The sequence below is a fragment of the Scylla paramamosain genome, chromosome 30 (assembly GCF_035594125.1).
Source record: "Scylla paramamosain isolate STU-SP2022 chromosome 30, ASM3559412v1, whole genome shotgun sequence".
NCBI lineage: Eukaryota > Metazoa > Arthropoda > Malacostraca > Decapoda > Portunidae > Scylla > Scylla paramamosain.
The window spans coordinates 18501615-18528498 of NC_087180.1; the positions used below are offsets into that span (position 1 = coordinate 18501615).

A 26884-nucleotide genomic window follows, 5' to 3' on the forward strand; every position below is an offset into this window, starting at 1 on the left:
TAAGCCATAGGAAGGTGGAAATACAGAAGCAGGCAGGGAATAAGTAGGAAGGTGGAAATACAGAAGCAGGCAGGAAGAGAAATTAAAATCATAGGAAGAGTGAAATACAAAAGACAGTCAAGGAAACTCAAATCATAGGAAGATGGAAATACAGAACCAGGCAGGAAATAAGTCACAGGAAGGTGGAAATACATAAACAGCCAGAGAATTTCAGCTATCAGGCCATCACACTAACCACTACACTACCAGCTCGTGCCCCTCTGTAATTTGTCTACCGGAAGTGTGTATGCGTGTGTGTGTGTGTGTGTATGTGTGTTTACTGACAAAGGGGGGAGGAATACACTGGCAGGGACAAGGAGTAATAGACGTGCTGGTCGTAACGAGGCAATTTGCGGCAACAACACGAGCCGCGTTATCTGACCCATAAATAAGAAAGCAGGAAATGAATGCATTACTTCAGAGTTTTCTGAAGGAGGGAAAGAGGAAGGTGAGGGGGATGTTAATCTTACCTATACATTAATAATATTGGCAAGACAACGAGGAGGAAGAGAAGGAGAAGAAGTAAATGGTGAGAGAGAGAGAGAGAGAGAGAGAGAGAGAGAGAGAGAGAGAGAGAGAGAGAGAGAGAGAGAGAGAGAGAGAGAGAGAGAGAGAGAGAGAGAGAGAGAGAGAGAGAGAGAGAGCTTGCATGACTTACCTCCTTTTCTTGGCCTTTTTCCACTCCCTCCTTCTCTCAGGTTCATTGACCTACCCTAATGTTCCCTCCATGTCCCCCCTTCCTCCCCTCCCTCCAGCCCTCCCTCCCTTCTCTCCTTCCCTTTGTACCCTCTTTCCTTTACTCATTTTCTCCCTCCCTCCCTCCCCCCTACCTCTCCCTCCCACCCTCCCTCCATTTTCCTACTTGTCTGTCTTCTGGTTTCATTTCTCCTTTGTTGGCAATATAATTTTCACCCTTTCCCCCCTCACCCTCTCTCTCTCTCTCTCTCTCTCTCTCTCTCTCTCTCTCTCTCTCTCTCTCTCTCTCTCTCTCTCTCTCTCTCTCTCTTCTATTTGCTGATTTCCATCCTTCTTTCATTTTTCCCCGTCATTTCCTCTCGTCTTCCTTTTCATTCTTATCTTTTCCCACGCTTCTGTTAACTTCAGGACGACGACTCGCTTTTCATTGGCGGAGGAGAAGGCAGGTTTTTCATTGGTCGAGGGGAAGCGTCTCGGCAGCCAATTACGGAGAAACCAGTGCTTTAAGTAGTCCTTCAGATTTTTTTTTTTTTTATTCTCCAGTCTTGCTCCAGAGGTCGTGGGGGGCGTATGTATGTCGGGAGAGAGAGAGAGAGAGAGAGAGAGAGAGAGAGAGAGAGAGAGAGAGAGAGAGAGAGAGAGAGAGAGAGAGAGAGAGAGACTTATTAAAGCCATTAATAACATATATGACACATGAATTCTCTTCCGCTCTCTCTCTCTCTCTCTCTCTCTCTCTCTCTCTCTCTCTCTCTCTCTCTCTCTCTCTCTCTCTCTCTCTCTCTCTCTCTCTCTCTCTCTCTCCTATTCAAGACTCAAGCACACTAATGATTCTGTATCTTCGGCAGGAGGGCTGACGAGGAGACGAGGAGACAGACAAACAGAAGACCTCTCACCTGTCTTGCCTATCACCGACACACCAAGACCTCGTATACCCTCAGCTATCAGTCCTACCAAGCCTGCATCAGCCCCACAAAGCCTGCTGTAAGCCTGGATAAGTGCTTCAAGCCGGGTCAAGCCATCTCTCTCAGTCTACCAAGCTCCATGATGCGTGTTGAATTCTGTCTATCATAAGGCTGAAGACAGACTGGTGGCGACAGGAGAAGGTTGTGGAATAAGATACTGGAGGTGAATTGGACAGGTAGAGAGGTAGACAGAGCTGTTGGGGTCTTCAGAAAAGCAAAATTTTGTTGTTTTCTGTTCTGTTTAAAAGGAGAATTTGTGACTGTAGGTGGAACACGGGGGAGGAATCGCTCACTCCTTCACCGCCTTCTGCAGGAAAATATATATGATTTGAAGGATGTGCAGCGGCTGAGTGTTGCTGATTCTTCCCGTGATTCCCAATTTGACGTACTGAGAGACACGGAGAAGTGAAGAAAGGTGGTGCTGCAAGGCTTCATAAGTGTCTTCAGCATCTCTATTTCTGATTTCTCAAAGTGGAAGAGGAAATCACCGCAGCAGAACCAGTGAATATATTTTTTTTCTTTCTTTTTCTTCTGCCATGTTGAAAAGTCATGAGCCAAGCCAAGAATCGCCCCGGGTTTTTTCTTTTAATATAACTTTGTGACGGAAACATTACTAATTGACTGCACCGCGAAACAAGACGGATATTTCCTTCCCCTTAGCCTAAAGGTCACGCGCGTGTGTGTGTGTGTGAGTGTGTGTGTGTGTCTTCATACTTTCTCGTCTCTCTCTCTTGCCGGATTGACTCGCAAGAACTAGTGGCGAAATAAGAAAATCTGTGTTTCCTTCCCAGATTCTGAGTATACAAGACTCTCTCTCTCTCTCTCTCTCTCTCTCTCTCTCTCTCTCTCTCTCTCTCTCTCTCTCTCTCTCTCTCTCTCTCTCTCTGGCGTATTGACAAGTATTGAAGACACGCAGACGAAGATGAGAGGTGCAAAGGAACACTAAAAGGAGAAACAGCAAGAAAAACAAGAAAAGAAGGAGAAAGAGAAGGAACAGGTGGAGGAGGAGGAGGAGAAGGTGGAGAGAGTGGAAAGAGGACATTTATCTCCCCGCTATGCTGTCTTATCTACACACGGATGACAACCACTTCGCAGAGAGCACCGCCACCATCACCACCACCGCCACCACTACCACCACCACCATCACCTGGATTTCCTAAATGACTTCCCGGAGAGGCGATCTTCCAAGGGCCCCGCCGCAGCTTTGAGGACTCCTTCCCTGCTCTCCAACGACCCGCCATGTGGTCGTCAGCCTCCACTAGTCGTTGTTGTCGTTGTTATTGCTGTCGTCTCCCAGTATGTGCTGAAAGAAAGGTGTTTTGTACCTGGGTTGTCTGGAGGTCTACCTGAGGAGTCTAACTGGTTACCTTTATACACCTGAGATACCTGTACATACCTTACCACACCTGTATAAATATCAAAACATACATATATACGTACACACATACCTACCTACTTACACACACACACACACACACACACACACACACACACACACACACACACACACACACACACACACACACACACACACACCTACACACACACACACTACATGGCCACAAGTCTTCTGTATTAAGTGAAGAGACTTGAGTTGTTAGTATTGAGCCGAGAACCCACCTGTCCCTGTTCCCATCACCCCTTTTCCTTCCCTGGACCCCTGAGCCGTGCCCTTAAGCCCCCCAGAACACCCACCGAGCCTTGCCGAGTGACTACAGTACGCCAGTGTTACCAAGTTAGTGCACGAGACACGCTGAAGAAAAAGAAAAAACTGGTACCAGAAAAAAATAGACTGAGGAGAGAAAACTACATCATAATAACATAAATAAATACAGAGAGGTGGAAAATTACAAAATCTGAAGAAAGAGAGAGAGACAAAAATCAAACAGAAAAAAATAGACGAAAAAAAGAAAATTACCCAAAAAAGGACAAAGAACAGCAGAAAATAATAAAAATAACGAAACATCACAACACAAACAATGCCGGAGAGTAACCTACCCTCACGTAACCTCACATCCCTTTGACCTCTGACCTCTACGCGATGCCGGGGACTGAGGCAGCGGTGGGGGAGGGGAGCGCTGGATCTGGCCTAACCTTCGCGGCTGTGGAAGGATGGCTGGACGCTCACCCAGAACTTGCTGCCGATTACTTCGTGAGAAAAGCCGAACTGAGCTCTGTCAACAAGTGGCTGGTGGCTCACGGGTTCCTCACGGTCACCCAAGGCTCCTCCAGTCGCCGGGGGTCCGCAAGCCTCACTGGAAGCCCTTGTAACAGCCCGTCCTCGCCCATTGACAGGTGAGTAAGAGTGAAAGGATAGAAGGAGCTGTCGCAGTGTTTCTCTCTCTCTGTGTCTGTTTGTGGATCTGTCTCTCTCTGTCTCTCATCGTCTCTGAATCTCTGTCTCTGTCTAAATCTCTCCCTGGATCTCTTTCTCTTTCTCTGGATCTCTCTTTCTGGTTATCTCTGTCTGAATCTCTCTGTCTGAATCTCTCTGTCTGAATCTCTCTCTGTCTGAATCTCTCTCTGTCTGAATCTCTCTGTCTGAATCTCTCTCTCTCTCTCTCTCTCTCTCTCTCTCTCTCTCTCTCTCTCTCTCTCTCTCTCTCTCTCTCTCTCTCTCTCTCTCTCTCTCTCTCTCTCTCTCTCTCTCTTCATTATTAGCTCATTTACCTGTATTTTGCATTTTGTTTATTCATCAGTTCAATTTTATTTCCCAAGTGTCCTTTTCCCTTTTTTTTTTCTCTCTCTCTCTCTCTTTCTTTTTCTACCTTTTTCATTTGCACCCTTTTTATTTATTTTTCTCTCTTATATTCCAGCATCATTTTTCGTCTCCATCCACTACGTTCTTTTATCTCCTCCTGTATTAATTAAGTAACTTTTTTTTTTCATCTCATATATATTTACAGTAGAGCAGCGTATCCAAAAACAATGACAAATAATAATAAATAAATAAATCAGTAGGTCAATGATGTAATTTCTTTCGCAGTGTAAATATTCATGCATGCAAATCCCCCTTGCTTGATTTTATGGAGAAATTTGGAGGAGGAAAACTTACGAGAGAGAGAGAGAGAGAGAGAGAGAGAGAGAGAGAGAGAGAGAGAGAGAGAGAGAGAGAGAGAGAGTTATGTATAATGTTGGAATTCTTATTAACGAGGAGATAGGATAAAATTGTCTTGCATAGAGAGAGAGAGAGAGAGAGAGAGAGAGAGAGAGAGAGAGTTATGTATAATGTTGGAATTCTTATTAACGAGAAGATAGGATAAAATTGTCTTGCATAGAGAGAGAGAGAGAGAGAGAGAGAGAGAGAGAGAGAGAGAGAGAGAGAGAGAGAGAGAGAGAGAGAGAGAGAGAGAGAGAGTAAACTTGGAGTGACAAGGCGAAAGTTAGAAAGAAAAAGACAGCTGACATAAATGCAAAAGCCAATTCATTAAAGATAGGACGACAAAAAGGAATGAAAGACAAGAAAAGAGGAAATGCAAAGAAGAAAAAAAATAAATAAACTCACCAACACAGTATAGGAGAAAGAGAAATAGAGCAAAATAACAAAGAAACGAAGGAAGAGAGAGAGAGAGAGAGAGAGAGAGAGAGAGAGAGAGAGAGAGAGAGAGAGAGAGAGAGAGAGAGAGAGAGAGAGAGAGAGAGAGAGAGAACAGAAGACGAAAGACAAAACAAAGACAGATAAAAAATATGGATACGAAGATGAGGAATAGGGAAGAAATAGAGAGGGGGAAGAATAAAGAGGGGAAGGAGGGGGTCGCTGCTCCCCCATCACTAGAATTTATGTTTCCCATTTAAGGGTGTGGAGATAATGTGAGATTCAAGGGAGCATTTTCATTTCCTCTCTTCCCATTCTCTCCTTTCCTCCCTTCTTTCCCTTCCCTTTCTTTTCTTTCCTTCATGATATTCTCCCTTTTTTTCTTCCTTCCCCTTATTTCCTTTCTTCACCCTCTCTTTCCTTGCCCTTCCTTTCCTCTCCCTTCCTTTTCACTTATTTCTTCTCCCTTCTCTTCTCCTCTTTTCTCCTCTCTCCTCATATCCTTCACTCCCTTTTCTTCTCTCCTTCCTTTTCCCTCTCTCGTTTCCTTCCTTGTCCTTTTCCTCCCTTCCCATCATTTCCTCTTCTTCTTTCTCCTTCCTTCCATCTACCTTTCATTTTTTTCTCTCTTTTTCCCTTTTCTTCTCTCTTTCTTCTTCCCTTCCTCATTTGTTTGCCCCATTCTCTATCCCCAGCCCCTTTCCTCTCACCCATTTACTATTCAATTTCCATTCTTCCCCCTCACTCTTCCCTCTGTCTCCCCTCCCACCTGTTTCCCCCTCCCTCCCCAGCTCTCCCCTCTCAAAAACATGTGTTATTATAGAAAGTACCAGGCAGCTCTTCTCTCCCCTCTCTTGCTCCCCTCACTTCCCCTCACTTCCCCTCGTGACACGCAGCCACGTCACCTCTGTGCTTTGTTTCCCCCTCACATGACCCAGAAAACCCTCAAGGGACCTCTCTATGCAATGATACTACAGCCTCTCATTCCATTACACTCCTATGCTGCCCCTCACTTTGTCCAGACCGCTCTTACTCTCACTTTCCTCTTTCATTTGCAAAACACTTCATCCGCGCCTCTTTTTCTCTTTCTCTTTGACGAAAATGTATCTCATTCTTCTCTTCTGTCTCTCTCCCGTCCTTCCCTCTCTCTCTTTCTTTCTCTCTCTCTCTCTCTCTCTCTCTCTCTCTCTTTTCCCCTCACTCTCTTCCCTCACATGTTCTCAGTTTTTTTATATTCCAAAGTTGTTCTTAATTTTTTTTCCGATTCAAAATTTCTCTTTAATTTTCTATTTTCTTTTTTTCTTCTTTCTGTTCTCCTTTTTATCTTCGTATTTTCTTTTTCTGCTTTCCCTTCCCTCTCTTTGTCTCCCTTTTCTCCCTTCTCTTTTTCTTCCATTTTTTTCTTCCCTTCCTTCACTTTTCTTGTTTTTCTTTAACTCTTTCGTTCTTTTTTTTTTTTTTTTAATATTCCCTTCCTTCTTTCCTTTTCCTCCTCTCCCTTTTCTTCTTTTTCCACACCACTCCTTTCCAAATACATTCCTTTCTCTCCTTTTCCTTTTTCTCCGTTCATACTGTCCCCTCATTCCTCTCTTTCTCTCTCTCACTTCTCTCTCCCTTCCTCCTTCTCTCCCCTCCTCCTCCAGGCACTTCTTCACTCCTGATTTAAGAAGTGGAAATGAATCACACTGATGAATGAGAGAGAGAGAGAGAGAGAGAGAGAGAGAGAGAGAGAGAGAGAGAGAGAGAGAGAGAGAGAGAGAGAGAGAGAGAGAGAGCTTGATGAATGAGCGGCAATATAACATAATGACTTTTGGTCTCATTTTTATCACTAACTTTAATTATTTCTTCTCTCTCTCTCTCTCTCTCTCTCTCTCTCTCTCTCTCTCTCTCTCTCTCTCTCTCTCTCTCTCTCTCTCTCTCTCTCTCTCTCTCTCTCTACTCCATCACTCCCTCGCCTCCTCACTCTCCCTTTCTCCTTCATTAACTCTCTTCCTTATCCTCTTGATTGTTCCCCCTCTTTTTTTTTTCCTATCTTTAATTAACTGACTCGTCTTCTTTTGTTTCTCTCACTCACTCACTCACTCACTCACTCAATCACTCACTCGCTCACTCAGTACTCTCTTACCTTTCATTCGTACCTCATAACGTAAGAGAGAGAGAGAGAGAGAGAGAGAGAGAGAGAGAGAGAGAGAGAGAGAGAGAGAGAGAGAGAGAGAGAGAGAGAGAGAGAGAGAGAGAGAGAGACTGGTGCGACTGTCTCTTAAGAATTGTAGAATATTCCACTAATTACACCGTAGAATACTTCCCTTGTTAAGAGTTCACACGCTACCTTCACTAATTAACCTGACCTCTCCTGCCTCCAGTTATTCACTTCTCCTCCTCCTCCTCTTCCTCCTAATCCCTCCTTCTTCTATTCTAGCTCTTCCTTCTTCTGTTAATGTTATATTTTCCTTTTATTGCTCCTATTCCTCATTGTCCTCTTTTTCTTTTATCTCCTTTCTCTACTCTAGTTTTCCTCTTCCTCCTCTTCCGCCTCCTCCTCCACCTTTTCTTCTTTTTTTATCTCGACTAATTACGGTGCTAACTACTTTACTGCTTTTCTTACGACTCTCCCGCTATAAACAAGAACATCTACCGTAACTACTACTACTACTACTACTACTACTACTACTTCTACAGGCTGGAATCGCCCTTCGCCGGAGATGACGACCTCTCAGCCCGCCGCGCGAACTCCAAGCGGTACCTTCGCCACAACTTCGCCAAATCAAAGAGCAAGTCTGTGTTTAGGACCTACGAGCCCTCGGCGGCGTCTGCGGCAGCGGAGGCCCGGCGCAGCAGCTTCAGGTGAGGAGAGAGAGAGAGAGAGAGAGAGAGAGAGAGAGAGAGAGAGAGAGAGAGAGAGAGAGAGAGAGAGAGAGAGAGAGAGAGAGAGAGAGAGAGTTATGTACAGTGTTTGAATTCCTACCTACGAGGAAATGGGATGAAATTGTTTTGCAGAGAGAGAGAGAGAGAGAGAGAGAGAGAGAGAGAGAGAGAGAGAGAGAGAGAGAGAGAGAGAGAGAGAGACTGACGTACTTAAGGGTGGCTGGAAATGAGGTTACGACCATAAGTTTCAATTTGTGGCTGAAGTGAAGTAATGGATGAAAATGGCATGACACTTATTATCATTAACCTCTTTTATTATTCATATACAACCGGCAATGGACGGAGAGGCTGAAAATAGACAGAAAATGGGAGGAATAGAAAGCAGGTGAAAGAGTTACAGAGTCAGAATTTTCACTGTAGCAGAGAACTGAAAAGAAACTGCTCAGATAATTTACTTAGGGACAAAAATGCAGACTAATATGAATTAAAATATGGATATGATTAAAATTTCTCTTATGGCCAGCCTGAGAAATGAAGGAATACGAATAACATCGCATTTTCTATAATCGTGTTTTCATTGTGGCAGAAAAGTGGAAGGAAACTACTCAGATAATTTACTCATAGACAAAAATACAGACTAATATGAATGAAAATATGTATATAATAGAAATTTCTCTTATAGTCAGCCTGAGAAATGAAAGAATACGAATAATAACTCATTTTTTTCACTATGGCAGATCGCGTTGTGTAAATGAAAGGTCAAAAAGATTAAAATTTTCCTGAAATACAACGCTGGAGACTAAAAATGGAAGGGAAGTAATTGCCTCTCATTTTTCATCACGAGGGTCGAGGTAATATGAATAAACAGTGAAACGGTTAAGATATTCGTGTTCTATAGAAACTAGAGGGTGAAATAGAGGCTGAGGAAGCTGCCACGTGTAATTTTTGACTAAACACTAGACCGTCAGAATGAAATACTTAAGATATTCTCATTCATCAGCGGAAACGAATCTTATTACAATACGAATGAAAGTGTAAAATGCTAGAATATTCATGCACTAGAGAATTTGAAAGCTGAAATGAAGGCCAGAAAAGCTAACACGTAATTTTTCAATACAAAAAGGCGGCGTAGTGTGAATGAAAGGAAGTTAAAATATTCTAATACAGCAACGGGGACGAGTCTAGTGCAGTAAAACAAGTGAGATTGAAGAAGGTTACAATATTTCTCTACTGTATGAACTAAGAACTGAAGTAGAGGTAAGGAAAGCTACCACGTTTGATGAAGAAACACTAGACGGTATGAATGAAATAGTTTGAATATAATATAGCAGCAGGAATAAGTTTAATACATTACAACAAGTGCAGGTGAAGAAGGTTACAATATTTCTATACCATAAACACTGAGGACTGAAATAAAGGCAAGGAAACCACCACGCGCGCCGTATTCACTATAAAACACACAGTTCAAATACTCCTCTGAACTCAACACTGGTGATGAATCTTGCACAACACAGTACATCATAAAGAAAATTAGTTTTATACATACATATATGCCACTAATTAACAACTAAAGACCTTACATAGAAAAACAGACAAAAAAAAAAAAGAGAGAAAAACTCGAATTAATTTCCACGTTAAGTCAGAAAAAAAAAAAACGAAAACGAAAACGAAAAAGTAAGAACATTCAGAGCTGAAAAAAAAAAAGCCAGGTTCATTTCCAGAAGCTTAGAGTCGCCGCCACACTGATGCTCCTTTTGAGAGAGTTTAAGTCCCTGTGAAAAGCGGCGGGAACAGAAAACGTATGTCAAAGCAGAAGAAGGGAAAAATTTTACGTCTGTTACCACCTGTTAGCGGATGAGCTGTTGAAAGCTGTTGGCGTGGGAAGGAATGGGAGAGACTGGGGAGATCTTGCGCCTGGTGGAAGAGGGAGAATGGGAAGGTGGAATGAGAGAGAGTGGGAAGAGCTTGAAGGTGGAAGGAGAGAGATTGGTAGATCATGGATGTGGAAGAAGAGAGACTGGGAAGATCCTGAACGTGTAGAGAAAGACTAAGAGGATTTCAAGCATAGATGGAGAAGGAAGAGAAAGAGAAATTGGATAAGATAACGCGAGACGAGACACTTATGAAATTAGGTCGCAGGGAGCAAGTATATTTAACTCGACTGGGCCAAGAGGACTCTGTGACCTCTCCTTGTTTATTTTTATTTATTTGTCCAATTAGAGACGCGAAGGGAAGGCTGGAGGGTTGAATAAAGTATGAAGGGGGAAACTCAATCTCCGCCACTCACTGGAGGGAAAAGACTTAAGTGAGTTTTCAAGCATAGATTTAAATGGCCTGTGATTAATTTTAGTTTTGTAAGGTAAACTTGGTAATATATATCCAGGTTTAGAGCGATGAAAGAAGAGAGAATTTAGAGTCTATGAGAGAGAGAGAGAGAGAGAGAGAGAGAGAGAGAGAGAGAGAGAGAGAGAGAGAGAGAGAGAGAGAGAGAGAGAGAGAATAGTATGCCGCACTCACTTTAAGCTGCAGATTGGGTTGACATTCTCTCTCTCTCTCTCTCTCTCTCTCTCTCTCTCTCTCTCTCTCTCTCTCTCTCTCTCTCTCTCTCTCTCTCACGTTTCCCTTACATAATGAGCTCAGTACTCTTGAGTTCACAACGTTGCACACACACACACACACACACACACACACACACACACACACACACACACACACACACACACACACACACACACACACACACACACACACACACACACACACACACACACACACACACACACACACACACACACACACACACACACACACACACATACCTTCGCGAACAAAATAAATAATACACGAACACTTAACAAAATTACATTCCACTGCAAGAAAGAAAATAAATAAATAAAAGAAAAACAGTAAATCTAACCACAACATTCTAATAATGACCTTTGGCTTGACCTCAGCTGACCTACCTCAACCTTGACCCAACACCTGTCCATCTCGGAACGTCCCGAAGAGTGTGGGCGAAAATAACACCTGGACTTTAATTAATTAACGTGCTCACCTGGTTTCCTGTGCCCCCCAAGGACTAATGGCACTTTAGAGAGAGAGAGAGAGAGAGAGAGAGAGAGAGAGAGAGAGAGAGAGAGAGAGAGAGAGAGAGAGAGAGAGAGAGAGAGAGAGAGAGATTTTATGGAGTGTCTTCATGGCTTTTTATTTCTGTTCGCTTGAGAGAAAAATAAGAAAAGGAAACAGAACAAAGAAGAGATGAGGAGTAAAAACTACAAACAATGAAAAGTTGTGAGAAAAAAATATATATATAAAACAGGGAAATAATGATAAAGGAGAATAAAAGGGTAAAAGGGGAACAGAAATAGAAAGAATGATAATTATGATGGAAAAAAACAGGGAATGAAATGGAAAAGTAATTACGAGTGAAAAAAATTATGATGTTACTGAGCCGTTATTGACAAAAATGGGAAAGAATTTAAATGCAAAAAAGTGTAATGATGATTTATTATTATTTTGTGTCCATTGGTGTAATGCTATTTGCAGTCATTGGTGCTAATATGATTTCTGGACATTTTTGTGTTGAGTAATATTGATTTTCAGCCCCATCACAACATTTACATTGTTATTAACTTGCCACACACACCAATTATAAGCTGGACTCATCACTGACTCCACCCACCCGCCCACACACACACACACACACACACACACACACACACACACACACACATGCAGCCACTACGAGTATATTACATTGGTGGCAGCGGTGGGATTACACAGCCCATCCTCCCCTACACACACACACACACACACACACACACACCCACACACACTTAAACACAAACACTTACAAAATAATAAATAAAACCCCCATAAAAAGTAAACAAGGAGTAAACAGTAAGACAGGAACAGCATAAACGTGACTTAAAAAAGAAAACAACTTGTGAACTAAAAACCAAACCCAACGAGATGAATTCACCCACTTGTAAGGACTCACCCACTTTTGTCTCCATCAGAGGGTGGGTACAAAGACTCCAGCAGCACGTGACTTAACAACCACGTAAACCAATAAAAGACAGAGTATACGGTAGGAACAATCTACCCAGTGCATGAAGAATAGTCTCCCCATCTTCTTATGTCCCCTTGATCCCCACCTCACCTCTGGCACCCCACCTGCCTCACCTGCTCTAATTAATCTTGTTTATCTGGAACTTATAGCTGGTACCTGTTAATTGTTTCCTACCTGGACAGTAAATTGACGGTATTGGACTGGACTGGACTGCTATATGTGTTGGGGGAGGAAGTGTGTGTGTGTGTGTGTGTGTGTGTGTGTGTGTGTGTGTATGTGTGTCAGCGTGTGTTAATCCTACCGCTGCCACCAATATATTGCAGTGGCTCTGTGTGTGTGTGTGTGTGTGTGTGTGTGTGTGTGTGTGTGTGTGTGTGTGTGTGTGTGTGTGTGTGTGTGCCAGAGAAGACAAGACAAGAACAATAAGTATCAGTCTTACTACTTCAACACTAAACTTTTTTTTTTTTACTTTACTTTCCTCCTACTTACTTATGCTTGAGTCACCACGAGGAAAGAATTCAAGCAACAAGCTCGTTAGGGGAAGCTCATCACGGCCTCATTACCAGTTCATTAACAACCTCGCAGAATCACTCGCCTCGCTGGGAGAAAATCTGCTATCTGATTAATAACGACGAGCCGCCCACCGTTGTTACGTTAATTATGAGTTTGTTAAAAAGAAAATGCCGCTTAATGCCTAATTTTGAAAACGATCACTTCATTTTTACCATTTTTTTTTATCAAGGATTCATTCAGTTTAATGGTATTTTATGTTATAGATTAATTAAGTGTATTGTTTTTGTTAATTACGGTTAATTAACTCAGTTGACTAATTCATTGCACTGTGGACTTCTGTGTCTTCTATCACCATAAACTCACGTAACTTAATTTTCTTCACTACGATAAATCAACGCACTTCATCAATTTATTAACTAAAACACTACATATTTGTGTTACTGCTCACCTGTTGGCTGGCCTGAGGAATTCCCAGCACATTCAAACCAAGACGGGAACGTGTAGGCCAATTAGCTGGGAGAGAAGCATTCAGTAGCACTAATATCTTCCTCGCGTGTCCTCGGGTGGCAAAACTGAGGCCCGGATTTTTAAACACTTCGGGTTCTTGGCTTGCCTATTTACAAAGGCCACTGAGATGACTAGCTGAATTTTTAAGGGTGTTTTACTTATTGATAGTGCTAAAATCTTGTTAAACTATCACTTCAATCACGAAATATCCTTAAAAACTCCAAATTAATTTCACTAAAGATGCTGAAATTTTTGAGAATATTGACCTGAAATATTGTGACGAGAATATGACTCCAAAACTCTTCCTTCGCTCTCTCTGTCTTCTGTCATTCTCTTGCCAGATAATGTGATTGTCAGTACTTCTTCCGGAACTGTGTCGCTCCTCAGCTGGCGCCCCCACCTCGACTACTTACGTGTCTGTGTTGATCATTCCAACCTGGTGTTTAATTGTTAATGGCTTACGCGTATTTACCCCAATTTTTTTTCTATTTAGCCCATTCCACATATATTATTACTCTAATCTTAACTTCTACCTTTAGTCCTCTTCTTTTTTTCCTTATATCTTATGTGGATTCTACTTTATCTTTTCTTCCCTTAACCTCCTCCTGCTCCTCCTCTTTCTCCTCCTCCTCTTCTTCTTCCTCCCCCTCCTCCTCCTTCTCCTCTTCCTTCTCCTCTTCCTCCTTGTCCTGGTGGTGCCCAAGAGCCATAAGGACATAATAACCCTTTCTTCAGATCCACGCTGTCCTGTTCTTGACTTCAGTGGAGAAAAACGTTCGCCATTGCCTCCCTCGTCAGCCAATCAGATAACACTTCCCTCAAACGTTTCCCTCACTGTGATTGGCTGAACAGGGGAGCGTCCGGCGAACAGTTTACTTACTGAAGATACCATTGGTCGTCCTCCTCATGTCCTCGCTCCTCATTGGTGGATGGGTGTCCCGGTTTGTCCTCTGATTGGTGGATTATTGTGTACCCTTTTTTGTGTTATTTAATAGGATGTTAATGATGATGGTGTGTGTGTGTGTGTGTGTGTGTGTGTGAGAGAGAAAGAGAGAGAGAGGGAGAGCGTGTTATTTCAAGCCTCACTTTTCTGACTTGACTTCTTATCCTCCTCCTCCTCCTCCTCCTCCTCCTTCTCCTCCTCCTCCTCCTCCTCCTCCTCCTCCTCCTCCTCCTCCTCCTCCTCCTTCTCTTCCTGGCATCGTCGCACCCTTGAGAGAACTGAAGGTTGGTGTAGTGTTTAGAGTCAAGCTTTGTACGAAGACTAATATATTGGTATTCTCTCTCTCTCTCTCTCTCTCTCTCTCTCTCTCTCTCTCTCTCTCTCTCTCTCTCTCTCTCTCTCTCTCTCTCTCTCTCTCTCTCTCTCTCTCTCACTTTATCTTCGTTTTTCTCTATTTTTCTCTTTTTTTTATTGTTGTTTGTCCTTCCTTTTTCCAATTTTGTTTCCTTGTCTGTTTTCTTTTGTGAACTGCCTTCTTGACTCTTTTTTCCCTCCTCCTCTTCCTCCTCCTCCTCCTCCTCCTCCTCCTCCTCCTCCTCCTCCTCCTCCTCCTCTTATATCTTGGTTTGTTTTCCACTCGGTTCCCTGTGTTTTCATGTTGTCCTTGTCTTTTTTCACCATATTTCTCTTCTTTTCTTCTTCCTCCTCCTTTCTCCATCATTTTCACTTATCCTCATTTATCCTTTCCTCCTCTTCGTCTTCACATTTTTGTTATTGTACCTTCTCTTTCTCTTCGTTCTCTTCAATGATTTTCAACGTCTTTTTCCTCTTCTTCTTCTTCTTCTCCGTCACTTTTCACTCACCTTCAATTTCTCCCTTTCCTCTTCTTTCTCGTCTTTTCACTCTCCTTGGTTTATTTCTCCTATGTCTACTTCATCATTCTTCCTTTCTTCCTATTAATTCTCAATCCTGTACGTTCTTCTCTTCCTATCTCCTCTGTTCTTCTTACCGTTTCTCCACATTTTCTCTCATTCCTGTTTTCTTTATTGCTTTCATCTTTTCCTTTTCATCTCAACTCGTACTGCAATTTTCTTCCGCTCTTCTCTTTTACTTCCTGTTTTTCCCTTTTCTCTTCATTTTTACTCTTGATACTTGTTCTATGCCTGTTTCTGGTCTTCCTACGCCTCCTCCTCCTTCTCTTCTTCGTCATCACCACAGGGCAATGAGAAAGTACAGCTCACTCCCTCCTTCCTCAAACTACATGCTGTGTCTCCTGATTGAGTCGAAGGTCCGCTTACCGCGCTTCGAGTCCACGACCTTGGACCACAAGAAGAAGCTGAGATCCACGGACGAAAAGGACTTCTTCTTGGATATTGTGAAGGACATCGCCAACGACCTCGACCTCAAGAGCCTGACGCACAAGATTATAGTGAATTTAAGGCTCCTCATGGGTGCTGACGGGGCCTCCCTCTTCCTCGTGCAGAACACCAGCTCGGGGAAAAAGGTTCTGGTGTCGAAGGTACGTGCCAGTGTGTCTGTGTATGAGGGTTTTGCTGTTATGTCATTGGTGTTTGTCAGTGGTGGTGCTTTTGGTGTTTGTGGTGGTGGTGGTGGTGGAGGTAGCAGTAGTAGTAGTAGTAGTTGTATTAATTTGCGTTCATAATTTGTTGGTTTCTACATAAATACTCTATAGTAATAAGAGAGAGAGAGAGAGAGAGAGAGAGAGAGAGAGAGAGAGAGAGAGAGAGAGAGAGAGAGAGAGAGAGAAATCTAACGCAGAAATTTCCATAACAAGAACATGAATAAAAGTTACAGGAAGCGGTGAAAAAGAAGCATCCACGTGTGTGTGTGTGTGTGTGTGTGTGTGTGTGTGTGTGTGTGTGTGGCAGGAGAGTAAAAACAACCTTCACTGAACAACAAGAGCCTTCACAAGACAACGCAATCAAGGTCAGGTTAACAGCGAGAGGGAAAAGGGGAGAACATGAGAAGAGAGAGGGTGAGTGAGATAGGGAGAGGAAAGAAATGAGGACAAGGAGAGGAGAGGAAGGAAGGTTTCGCATAGAGGCAGTATATACTCGTATATAAGAGAGAGAGAGAGAGAGAGAGAGAGAGAGAGAGAGAGAGAGAGAGAGAGAGAGAGAGAGAGAGAGAGAGAGAGAGAGAGAGAGAGAATGGGGGTAGGAGATAAACTAGTCTGGGTATTATCATTGCAGTATTTCACAGTCATAACTGGAGGGGCAAATAAAGTGTACAGACTGACGGGTAGGAGGCGACTAAGAATAGACACGCTCTGCATCATCCTTGGCTGAGGCGATGGCTTTAAGCAGAGCGTATTGGCCAACAGCGGGGAACAAAAGAAGAGCGACCGGCGTTGGACAGGCTGGCACAAACTAGAAATGGGAGGAATTCTGCATAACTTCGGATATACAAATGAAAGAAATGACATAATACGTTAAGAATTCTAAATAAATGCCGTGTGTTTCCAGAATTAGCGAGTGGGAGAAGATTAATTTCCACGAACTTGCAGATATTGAAGTAAAAAATAAGTTTAACATTGGGAAAGTAATCAAGAAGGGTTTTTCCTTAACTCTTTATTCAGATGGGGGAAAAAAAGAATAACATATATTATAGATACGAAAGAAATCTGACTAGCTCCAGATATAGAGTAAAATAAACTAATTCCTTGAGATCTAAGAATAAATTAATTTCCGGGGAACTCTCAATACACGTGCATGTGAAGAAATATACGAATAAAAATTACAGACAGGAAAATATTAAAGAAACTCTCGATATATATACATAAAGGTGAGAAAAGCAACAGATAACACCAAAATACCCTCAAAGGTTTAGTGGCGTCTTATGGGAATCTCTCAAAGCTTCTTTTCCCTGAATCACTTGGCGGCGGTAATGGCGGTGCTGGTGGTGGTGGTAATGGTGGTGGTGGAGGAAAGACTGAAGACGAAAGAGAAAGACAGGTTGTGAATAATAATTAGAAGTTGGTACTGATTTTCTTTACTTTCTCCCTCTTGTAATCTCACTCACTCTCTCCCTCTCTCTCCCTCTCTCTTACTGACAATTTCTCCCTCCCACAGGTGTTCGACGTTCACAGTGGCACCAACATCTACCCAGCCACCACGGAGGACAACGCAATGGAGGTCCCCTGGGGTAAAGGCATCCTGGGCCACGTGGCGGAGACTGGGGACACAGTAAACCTGACCTCAGCATACCAGGTCAGTCCACGTAGAGTCTGGTGAGGTTAGGTCAAATATCAGTTGGTTTCGTGGTATTACTGGGATAGGCTGATGTGGGGTGTTGGTTTGGGAGGGTGGGTTGATGTGTGTGTGTGTGTGTGTGTGTGTGTGTGTGTGTGTGTGTGTGTGTGTGTGTGTGTGTGTGGGTGGGTGGGTGGGTGGTGAGGTTAAATTGCTTTTTAAAATGGATTACAAGTTTTGTCGTGTATGGAACGAGAGAGAGAGAGAGAGAGAGAGAGAGAGAGAGAGAGAGAGAGAGAGAGAGAGAGAGAGAGAGAGAGATGGTCATGTAAATAATGTACCACAAACTTTACCAGAGAGAGAGAGAGAGAGAGAGAGAGAGAGAGAGAGAGAGAGAGAGAGAGAGAGAGAGACCTGCATACACACACACACACACACACACACACACAGCTTGACACACGACTGCCCCTGACCACTTGTCTTGCCAGAGTGGAAAAGTTGGAAGTGAAAGAGTTGCAAACAGACCATGAATATTCCACCTGCGTCCTTGGCCATTCCCGCAGCTCAGGGGGCGCTCAGGTGACCTCCCCTACACACTTCACAGGTAACACGAGATGGAATACCACGCTCTGAGAATTAAAGAAATTAAAATGAAAGAAATAAGATAAAAAAAAAAAAAGAAAGACAGTTAGGATTTTTATATGTGCGTTTATTTCGAGTCCTGATGGAATGTTTGTACTGTGTATGTTTGTGTGTACGTACGTGTATGTCTGTCTGTCCATCTGTCTGTGCTAACGGCAAACCACACTCATGAACTTGATTAAAATGTGCAGTTTTGTGAATGTGTGTATCTGTGTGTGTCTATGTGCGTCTGTGAAGGTGTGTGTGCCTCCCTGCGTGCGTGTGTGTGTGCGGTAAATGAGCGGCAGGAGAACCACCAGGATCATAACCCGGAATTAGTTCGTCAGGGCGATGGAATGACGTGCAAATATCAGAAACACGACTATTATGTATCCTGGATGTTTAAAGAGAGCGACACGCAACTTGTCTGTCCTGGGAGAGAGAGAGAGAGAGAGAGAGAGAGAGAGAGAGAGAGAGAGAGAGAGAGAGAGAGAATTAGATGAGAAAACTTGGGTTATGAAGTGTTTATACGTGACCTTCTGCATTACGACACACACACACACACACACACACACACACACACACACCTTCTATATATATATACCCGTTGCAAAAAAAGAAAAGAAAAGAAAAGAAAAAAAGAAAGAAAAGAAATCCCCATATATATTTTTTGCGTGTGTGTGTGTGTGTGTGTGTGTGTGTGTGTATCTCATCAGGCCAAACTACAACCTTTACGTCGCCATGAAAGTAAAGTAGGAAAGTGGGCTGCTTTTTTGGCGGCGCGGACTGAAGTGGGAACGAAAACGAAAGAAAGAAAAGGAAAAAACAGGCTGATATATTGAGCCTTGAAACGATAAAAAATAATAAATGTTACGTCAAATTAGCCCCTTGAGGAATGCCAGGCGTGAATAAGTAATGAATGACAGGGCAGAGAGAGAGAGAGAGAGAGAGAGAGAGAGAGAGAGAGAGAGAGAGAGAGAGAGAGAGAGAGAGACGGAGGGACACACACACACACACACACACACACACACACACACACACACACACACACACACACAGCCATCCAGACATAAAAGTAAGAAAAAAGTTATAGAAAAGTTTTGTTATGTATGAGGCATGTGATAGAATGAAATATAGATAAAAAAAATTAAATAAAAAGACTGAAAAAAAGGAAGGACAAGAGAGACGAATACATGTTGACGGGAAACTATGAGAAAATTCATTGAAAGTATAAATAAAAGCTCTAGTGTATTGATAAAAAAAATATACACACCTTTTCCTTTTTCTTTTCCTGCAATACGAACGAAAACAACTTGACCATGAACTGATTTATTTTTGTATTGTTGATTGTTGCTGCATCGTTCTGTGTGTGTGTGTGTGTGTGTGTGTGTGTGTGCGTGTGTGGCGCCAATCAGAAACAAGTCACAAAGCTTTATAATCGGTGTTTTACCCTTTGACTGCCAGTTGGTACACCTGTCCCTAATTACCAATCACTGTGAAACATCTTTACGTGTTCTACAGTGCAATCTATTAACTGGGTAGAAATTGCAAAATCTGTTCTTTTTCACCAATAACTTTCTTGCAGATGATCATAAGGGTGGATTAGTGAGTAGGAGACGGGTGGATGGGTGGGAGGGTGAGCCTGTAGGTAGTGTGTGGTGGGTGGATAAGTGGATGTAGTTAAGTACCTAGTAACTGTAAGCACACACACACACACAAACACACACACACAAGCACACACACACATCTTGTCTCCAGTAACCTCAACCAAACTTTTTTTCCTCCACAAATTTTATATAACTACATCAAACACTTTTTTCAAGCTTAACATTTCATCTTTTCTCATCCTCTTGCCTTTTCTGACTCCACATTTAATATTTTTTTCAGCATTTTCTCTTCACTTTAAGCTTCACATAAGTCATTTCCCATCTTTCCCTTTCCTCATCTATTCGTTTACTCATCCTTTGGTCAATTATTCCAAACATTTATCATCACGAGCATCTATGAATCAGCAACAAGACGAAAGCATCCCACGAACCTTCACTCATCTTTACCAGTTACTCTTCTATTCTGAGCCACACATGCTATCCTCTTACCTCACCCCTCCATCTAGCTACCTACCTTCCGTGCCTTTTAAACCCCATACAAACTTTTATCACTCCCTCTCCCTCTCAGGACTCGAGACACAACGATGAGGTGGAAGAGACTGATGGATAATGAAACTAACTCACTCCTCTCTCTCTCTTTCCCTCTCTCCTTCTCTCCCCGTTTCAGGACTCACGATACAACGATGAAGTAGACAAGATTACCGGGTACCGAACTGACTCGCTCCTGTGCATGCCTGTCAAGAACTGCTTCGACGAGATCATCGCAGTGGCACAGGTGGTGAACAAGAACGTGCATTTCGACCAGATCTCCTTCAGCATCAAGGACGAGAAGGTAGGGAGGTGGATAGTTGAATTAAGGGGTAGACTGATAGGTATGTATGAATGTATGTATGTAGGCAGATAGATAGGTAAGTAGACTGATAGATAGTTAGATTAATGGATAGACAGGTAGACAGGTAAATAGATGGTTAGATTGATAGAGTGGTTGATTGGCAGATAGAGAATAAGAGAATTTAGTTAGATATACAGATTAGTGCGTGGGATTCTACTGGAGGACCAAGAGAGAGAGAGAGAGAGAGAGAGAGAGAGAGAGAGAGAGAGAGAGAGAGAGAGAGAGAGAGAGAGAGAGGGAATATGAGTGCGGGAGGAAGTTTTATTAACTTTAATCATAGCAAATTAATTGGCAGCGAGCGAGAGAGAGAGAGAGAGAGAGAGAGAGAGAGAGAGAGAGAGAGAGAGAGAGAGAGAGAGAGAGAGAGAGAGAGAGAGAGAGAAAGCGAATCACAAAACTAAAGATCACCTCTCCAACTCCTTCCCTTTACCTTTCCTTTACCTTCCCCTCACCTTTTACCCTCATTTCTCCGCCCAGATGTTCCAGACGTACCTTCAGTTCGTGGGCATTGCTATCACGAATGCCCAGCTCATGGAGACTTCACAAGCGGAGTATGAGAGAAACAGGGTAAGTATCCCATATTGTTTGGGTTGGAACGTTTTCTCGCTCCGTTTTCTGTTGCTGCTTTTAACCTTCCTTTGAAGTAAACATGAGGACTATTACTTTTTGGCACCTCAGTGGGTACTTGAAAGGAGAGAAATCATGTTTTGTTTTGTTTTTACCACCACCACCACCACTCCCCCTCCTTCAGCGTCTCCTGCGGTAGGCTCTCACTCACTCATTCTCCTTCAGAGCCTGCTGGAGGTGGTGCACGACCTATTCGAGGAGCAGACATCGCTGGAGAACGTGGTACTGAAGACACTGCAGAGGGCACAGCGACTCCTGAAGTGTGAGCGTGCTGCTGTGATGCTTCTGGAGGACGGCAGCGAGGTGAGGCATGGTGTGGGGGGGCAGGTGGCTGGAAGGGGGGCGATCTAGCTGGAGGGAAGAACCGGGGAAAACAATAGGTGAAGCTGAGAAGTGAAGGACAAGATGGAGGCAAGGAGAAGTGGCTGGGAGGGGATTGGAGGAAGAGCGAGGGTGATAGGGAGGATTAAAGGGTAGCTGTGAGGTAAGGGGAACTGTATGGAGGACTCTGGGAATGGGAAGATAGGATTGGGAGTTGGTAGGGTGAGGCATGGATGGTTGGGAGGCTGGGAGATGAGGGAGGAGAAGGAAGTGTGATAAGGGAGGCTGGGATGTAAGGGAGGATAGGATAGAGGCTAGGAAGAGTATCAGGGAGGTAAAGGAGAGGGACAGGGTGACTGAAGGGTGAGGCAGGGGTGAAATAGAGGCTGGGATACGAGGGAGGGCAGCTGAGAGGGGAGGCTAGGAGAGACGGGGGAGTGGAGTGAGACTGGGAGGGGAGAGAAGGAGGAAGAAGGGCGATCTTGAAATCTGAATTGAGACGAAAGAAAGGGAGAAGGAAAGAAAGAGAAGACAGGGAGAAGGGAGGAAAGTACGAATAGGAATAGAGGAAAAAGAAAAAGAGAAAGAGAGAACGAGAGATGAAACTCAAAGAACAGGGAGGAAAAGAAGGATGCGGAGAAAGGAAAGACAGGAGAAGACAAGGACGAAGGAAAGGGAATGCATAGGAAATAGAGGAGAGAAACGCGTCCAAAGGGAGAGAAGGAGAGAAGGAAGGGAAGATCGGAGAGAAAAAAGGAGAGAGGGAGATGCAAGTCAGAATAAAACTGTGAAGGGGAGCTGAGAGGAAGAATGAGGGGAAGACGAAGAGGAGAAGTGAGACAGACGCGATGCAGATAGGAGGAGAGAGAGAGAGAGAGAGAGAGAGAGAGAGAGAGAGAGAGAGAGAGAGAGAGAGAGAGAGAAAGAGAGAGAGAGAGAGAGAGAGGAGAGAGAGAGAGAGAGAGAGAGAGAGAGAGAGAGAGAGAGAGAGAGAGAGAGAGAGAGAGAGAGTTAAGGAAACGTAATGAAAGGAAAAAGAGGAAAAAACACAAGAATTAAATCAAGAAAGAGGAAATTAAATAAAAAAAAACAGACAGACGAGAGAGAGAGAGAGAGAGAGAGAGAGAGAGAGAGAGAGAGAGAGAGAGAGAGAGAGAGAGAGAGAGAGTTCTTATGTAACCCACGGGTACATCTTCTACTCAAACCAAGAGAGGAAGGAAGTTTGAGAGGCAGCAGCCAATGTTAGGACAAGTTTTTGGAATTGTATGTGTAGTGAGGGGTGGCCGGGAGTGGGGAGGGAGGAAAAGAGGGGACAGAGGAAACAGTTGTGGTGAGAGGGAATGGAAAGAGGAAACACGCAGAGGGGGAGAGAGAAATGGAGAGTAAGAGGGAATGGGATGAATGAGGAAGGGAGAGGGGAAGGAAAGAGGGGATAGATTTTACGGGTTAAGGTGGAATAAGGGAACAGGATAGCAAGGGGAGAGGGGAGGGAAAATAGGGGTCAGGAGAGGTAGGGAGAGGGGAAAGAGAGAGGAAGAGGCAGGAAATGATGATCGTGGCACATAAACAATAATGAAAAGAAGAGGAATAACAGTGGCAATAGTAATAATAATAATGATAATAATAATAATAATAATAATAATAATAATAATAATAATAATAATAATAATAATAATAATAAGTGGAATTGCGCACGTAAAAGTTACATAAATCATAATTGTAATATTCAAAAGCATATACGCTATTTTTTTTAATATACAGAGTGAAGTTCCATTTATTTTTTATCGTATATAAATAGAAACAAGACGAAACAAACTCGCGGACGTCAAATGACAATAAACACGAGAGAAATATGCCAGGAAATCATAAAACGCCGGAATTTTGTGATGATTTTACTGCGATGCTCTCCTTTCTTTCTTTCCCTCTCTTTCTTTCCCTCTCGCAACTCGCATAATCTCCTTTGTTCATTTCCAGCAACTGTGTTTTGCGTTTTAAGACATTCATTCGTGTCTCTTTTGTGTGCTGATGCAAGGGTACGTTAAACAGTTCATCAGATTAAGGGTCATATCGTGAAACACCTCTGCGCCACATCTCCACTACTTTCAAAAGGCTGTAGTTGAAGTTATATGGATTTTTAAGGGTGTTTTTGTGGTTCTAGTGGCAGATTAATAAGATTTTTATATTATTAACAGGAGAAGCGCTCTTGAGAATCCGGCTAATCATCTCTGTGGCCTTCGAAAATAGTCGTGGTGAGAGAGCAAAGTGTTTCAGAATATGGGATTGTAAATGTACTGTCTCAACATTTTATCTTCTCACAGTCTCTAAGGGAAAAAAATAGATAGAATAATTTACAAGAAACAAGGTGCATTTGTTATTAATTACGTTATAGTTGAGATTAATCGTTAAGTAAAGACGACAATATTAGCAAGCCAAAAACATGAATCATATAAAGGGCTGTAAGAAAGCTATGATAATAAGAATAAGAATAAAAGATTTACTTGTCTTTAAATAAAAAAAAGAGAAAAAACTTTCAGAAAGGAAAGAAAAGTAGATTTCAAAAAAGAAAATAAAAGAAGAATTGCAAGAACTCGTACTGTATGGAAAATAAGAAACAAAAGAAAAACAAGGTGAGGATTAAATACAAATTAGCTACGATTACTTTGCTACTTCACAATCTTAAACAGAAAGCAATGAAAGGAAACGTTCTCGCTTGAAGGAAAGGATGAATGAAGGAAAGAAGCTAACGGCACACACACAAATGCAGCGGTAGTCAAGTAGTCAAGGAGCGATTAACAAGCAGCAGGTGTCTCACGAGGGAATACTGTCCCACGTTAATCCCTTTACCTCACCTGCCACTCTCACCTGTCTCCTCTCCCTTGGTCAGAAACCCTCATGAATATTGCAGCTTTTCTTTGTGGGGTCTTAGCGTAAATTAATGATAAGAGTCTGAATCACGCCCTTTTTTTTTTCCCAGCATGTTGATTCTCTCCCCTCTTTATCCCTCCCCATTGCATCCCCCAATGAGTTTCTCTCCACCAACTTCCCCTCTGCCATCGAGTTTCCCTTCCCCTCCCCCAATTTCACTACCACTGTCACCACTGCTGCCACTCTAGCATGTGATGAATGCTCCTCTCACCACAAGTTGAATGTGTAAGAGATGGTGCAGTAGATATTTTACAGTTGTGAATGTGGTAGGTTTGATGATGGTAGTAGTAGTAGTAGTAGTAGTAGTAGTAGTGGTAGTAGTAGTAGTAGTAGTAGTAGTTTCTTAGCTGTAGTGAAGGTATTTGTAGTAGTTGTAGTAGTAGTTGTAGTAGTAGTAGTAGTAGTAGTAGTAGTAGTAGTGAAGGAAGTCTACTGGATGATGAAGCACAAACTTTTGGTGCACTTTATATCAAAATAGTGCACATGTATGGTTTTCCTTACGTACACACACCACACCTCACACACACACACACACACATACACACACGTGCACCACAGGTAAGACGTTGTGACTGTATACCTGGCAGGAGGGAGAGCACCCAGGAGGAGGAGTAGTAGGAGGAACAGGAGGAGTAGGAGTGAGAGGAGCAAGGAGTGAAGCAGGGGAGGAAGGCCCGGGGTGGGTGGTGGTGAGGCGTGAGGCGGACACCACCCTCTCCCCTCCCTACGCCACAGTCAACAAGATCACCACTCAAGCCTCTACACGCGCCAGCAGACCCAAAGACACCAGGACCCACCCGCCATCACCACCACCACCACCTCTGTCACCACCGCCACTACTGCTGCTGCAACCACCGGCGCCTCCCCCGCTGCTGCCGCCTCCACCACCGCCTCTCCCATCCAAAGTGCCAAATGATGCCAAGAGCGTGTCAACAGGGGGGCGCCAGGCTGCGGCAGGGCTGCTGGAACCTTCGTCAGCAGGCAAGGTGACGCGGCCACCAGTCTTGCGGGTCGCGGCGAGGGGCGGGACAGGGAGGGCAGGTAGCGAAGAGTCATGCAGGGGAGGGAAGGGACGGGAGGCTCAGTCTACGTTCCTAACTCAAGATTTCCTATTGTAATGTACTCTGTTGACCTAACCTGACCTCACCTGCCCTCTCCTGCTGGCCCAGTGCGGGAGGGAGGGGAGGGGAGGGTCAGTCCACCTTCCTAACTCAAGATTTCCTAATGCTATCTACTGTTGACCCGATCTAACCTGATCTCATCTGACCTGACCTCAATAGGCAGGAGCTTCCATCCACGCGCCACGGTTTCCTTGGGGAAATGAAGCTAAATTTTAATGCATAAAGGTTGTTCAGGTGCTGCAGGAACAAAAAAAATTGAAGTCATAACCTTTATCAGTATCAGTACATATAATAGAACCTTACCATGTTAACTCCTTGTTTTTCTATAGTTCATTTCACTTCAGTAATTATCACCACTACTAGTCAGATTTAGAAGTATACCATGTGCTGGTGGCTTGAAGGCTTCCAAGAGTAAAGTATTTTGGGTTGTGGGCGACAGAAGGGAGGAGGATGGGAGTTGCTGCCTGCTATAGTGTTTCCTCTCCCCCTCCTTGCCCCCTTCACCTTCCTCGGCTCCTTCATCTCCTTCCCTTCTTCACAGGAACATTACCTCCTCTTTCTCTCATATTATTGTATCTCCTTATTTCTTAATAAGTGTCTAGGTACATTCCTCCCAATTTTTTGTTATTTTACTAGTTTTGCCTATACAGTAATTGTGTGTTTTGGTCTTAATTTTTTGTTCTTTTCCCTTCATCGTTGTTCTTGTTCTTTTTATTTTGTGTGATTCTAGTTGTTCTCTTTCTTAGTTGTTTGTTCTTTGTTCAATCATTCACCCCACTCTTAATATTTTGCATCCTTGCAGTGCTGAGGATGCTTCCTAGACCAATACTAACTTAATCTAATATCAAAGGCTTAAACATGTAATAAAACCGTCCTTGTCCTTGTGTGGCTTTCGGGAGAAGGTGTGAGCTTGTGTCCAGTGTCTCGCTTCAGCCTCTCTCTCTCTCTCTCTCTCTCTCTCTCTCTCTCTCTCTCTCTGCAATGTTCTGCCACACTGTTCTAAGCCTGTCTGCTCTTGTTCTGCTGTGTGGCTGTGGTGCTGTGGTGCTGTGGTGCTGTGTCCTCCAATGGTTCAGGTACGTATGTGTGTTTGTTTTCTTGGTCTGTGAGTGTACTGCCGTTTGCTGTCCATGTGGAATGAGATGGGAATGGGAGTGGGAATGGAATGTGTACTTGTATTGGGAAAACTCTAACTTGGTATAAGAAATGTATGATGAAAATTAATGAAAAGTGGTGAGCTATTTTGATGGCATAGAAAAGTGTTAATCTTGAAGTAATAAAAAAAAAAAAAAAAAAAAAAATGACACACACACACACACACACACACACACACACACACACACACACACACACACACACACACACACACACACACACACACACACACACACACACACACACACACACACACACACAATTTTGCATT

The 26884-nt window shown here is 43.3% G+C and overlaps 1 protein-coding gene across 4 annotated transcripts in view; it reads left to right on the plus strand.

Moving 5' to 3' along the window:
* Window positions 1–26884, plus strand: part of LOC135115977 (dual 3',5'-cyclic-AMP and -GMP phosphodiesterase 11A-like) — a 143554-nt gene that overhangs the window by 105415 nt on the left and 11255 nt on the right. For 2 of the 4 annotated variants that reach the window (XM_064033159.1, XM_064033160.1), the window contains exons 3-10: window positions 1581–3992; window positions 7912–8076; window positions 15351–15651; window positions 17225–17362; window positions 20240–20404; window positions 20942–21031; window positions 21257–21394; window positions 24925–25323. In XM_064033159.1, the coding sequence (XP_063889229.1) occupies window positions 3739–3992; window positions 7912–8076; window positions 15351–15651; window positions 17225–17362; window positions 20240–20404; window positions 20942–21031; window positions 21257–21394; window positions 24925–25323 (1650 nt within the window). In that variant the 5' untranslated portion in view covers window positions 1581–3738. Of the gene's footprint in view, window positions 1–1580; window positions 3993–7911; window positions 8077–14581; window positions 15652–17224; window positions 17363–20239; window positions 20405–20941; window positions 21032–21256; window positions 21395–24924; window positions 25324–26884 lie in introns of those variants that run through there. The other 2 variants (XM_064033158.1, XM_064033161.1) reach the window with 2 other exon arrangements.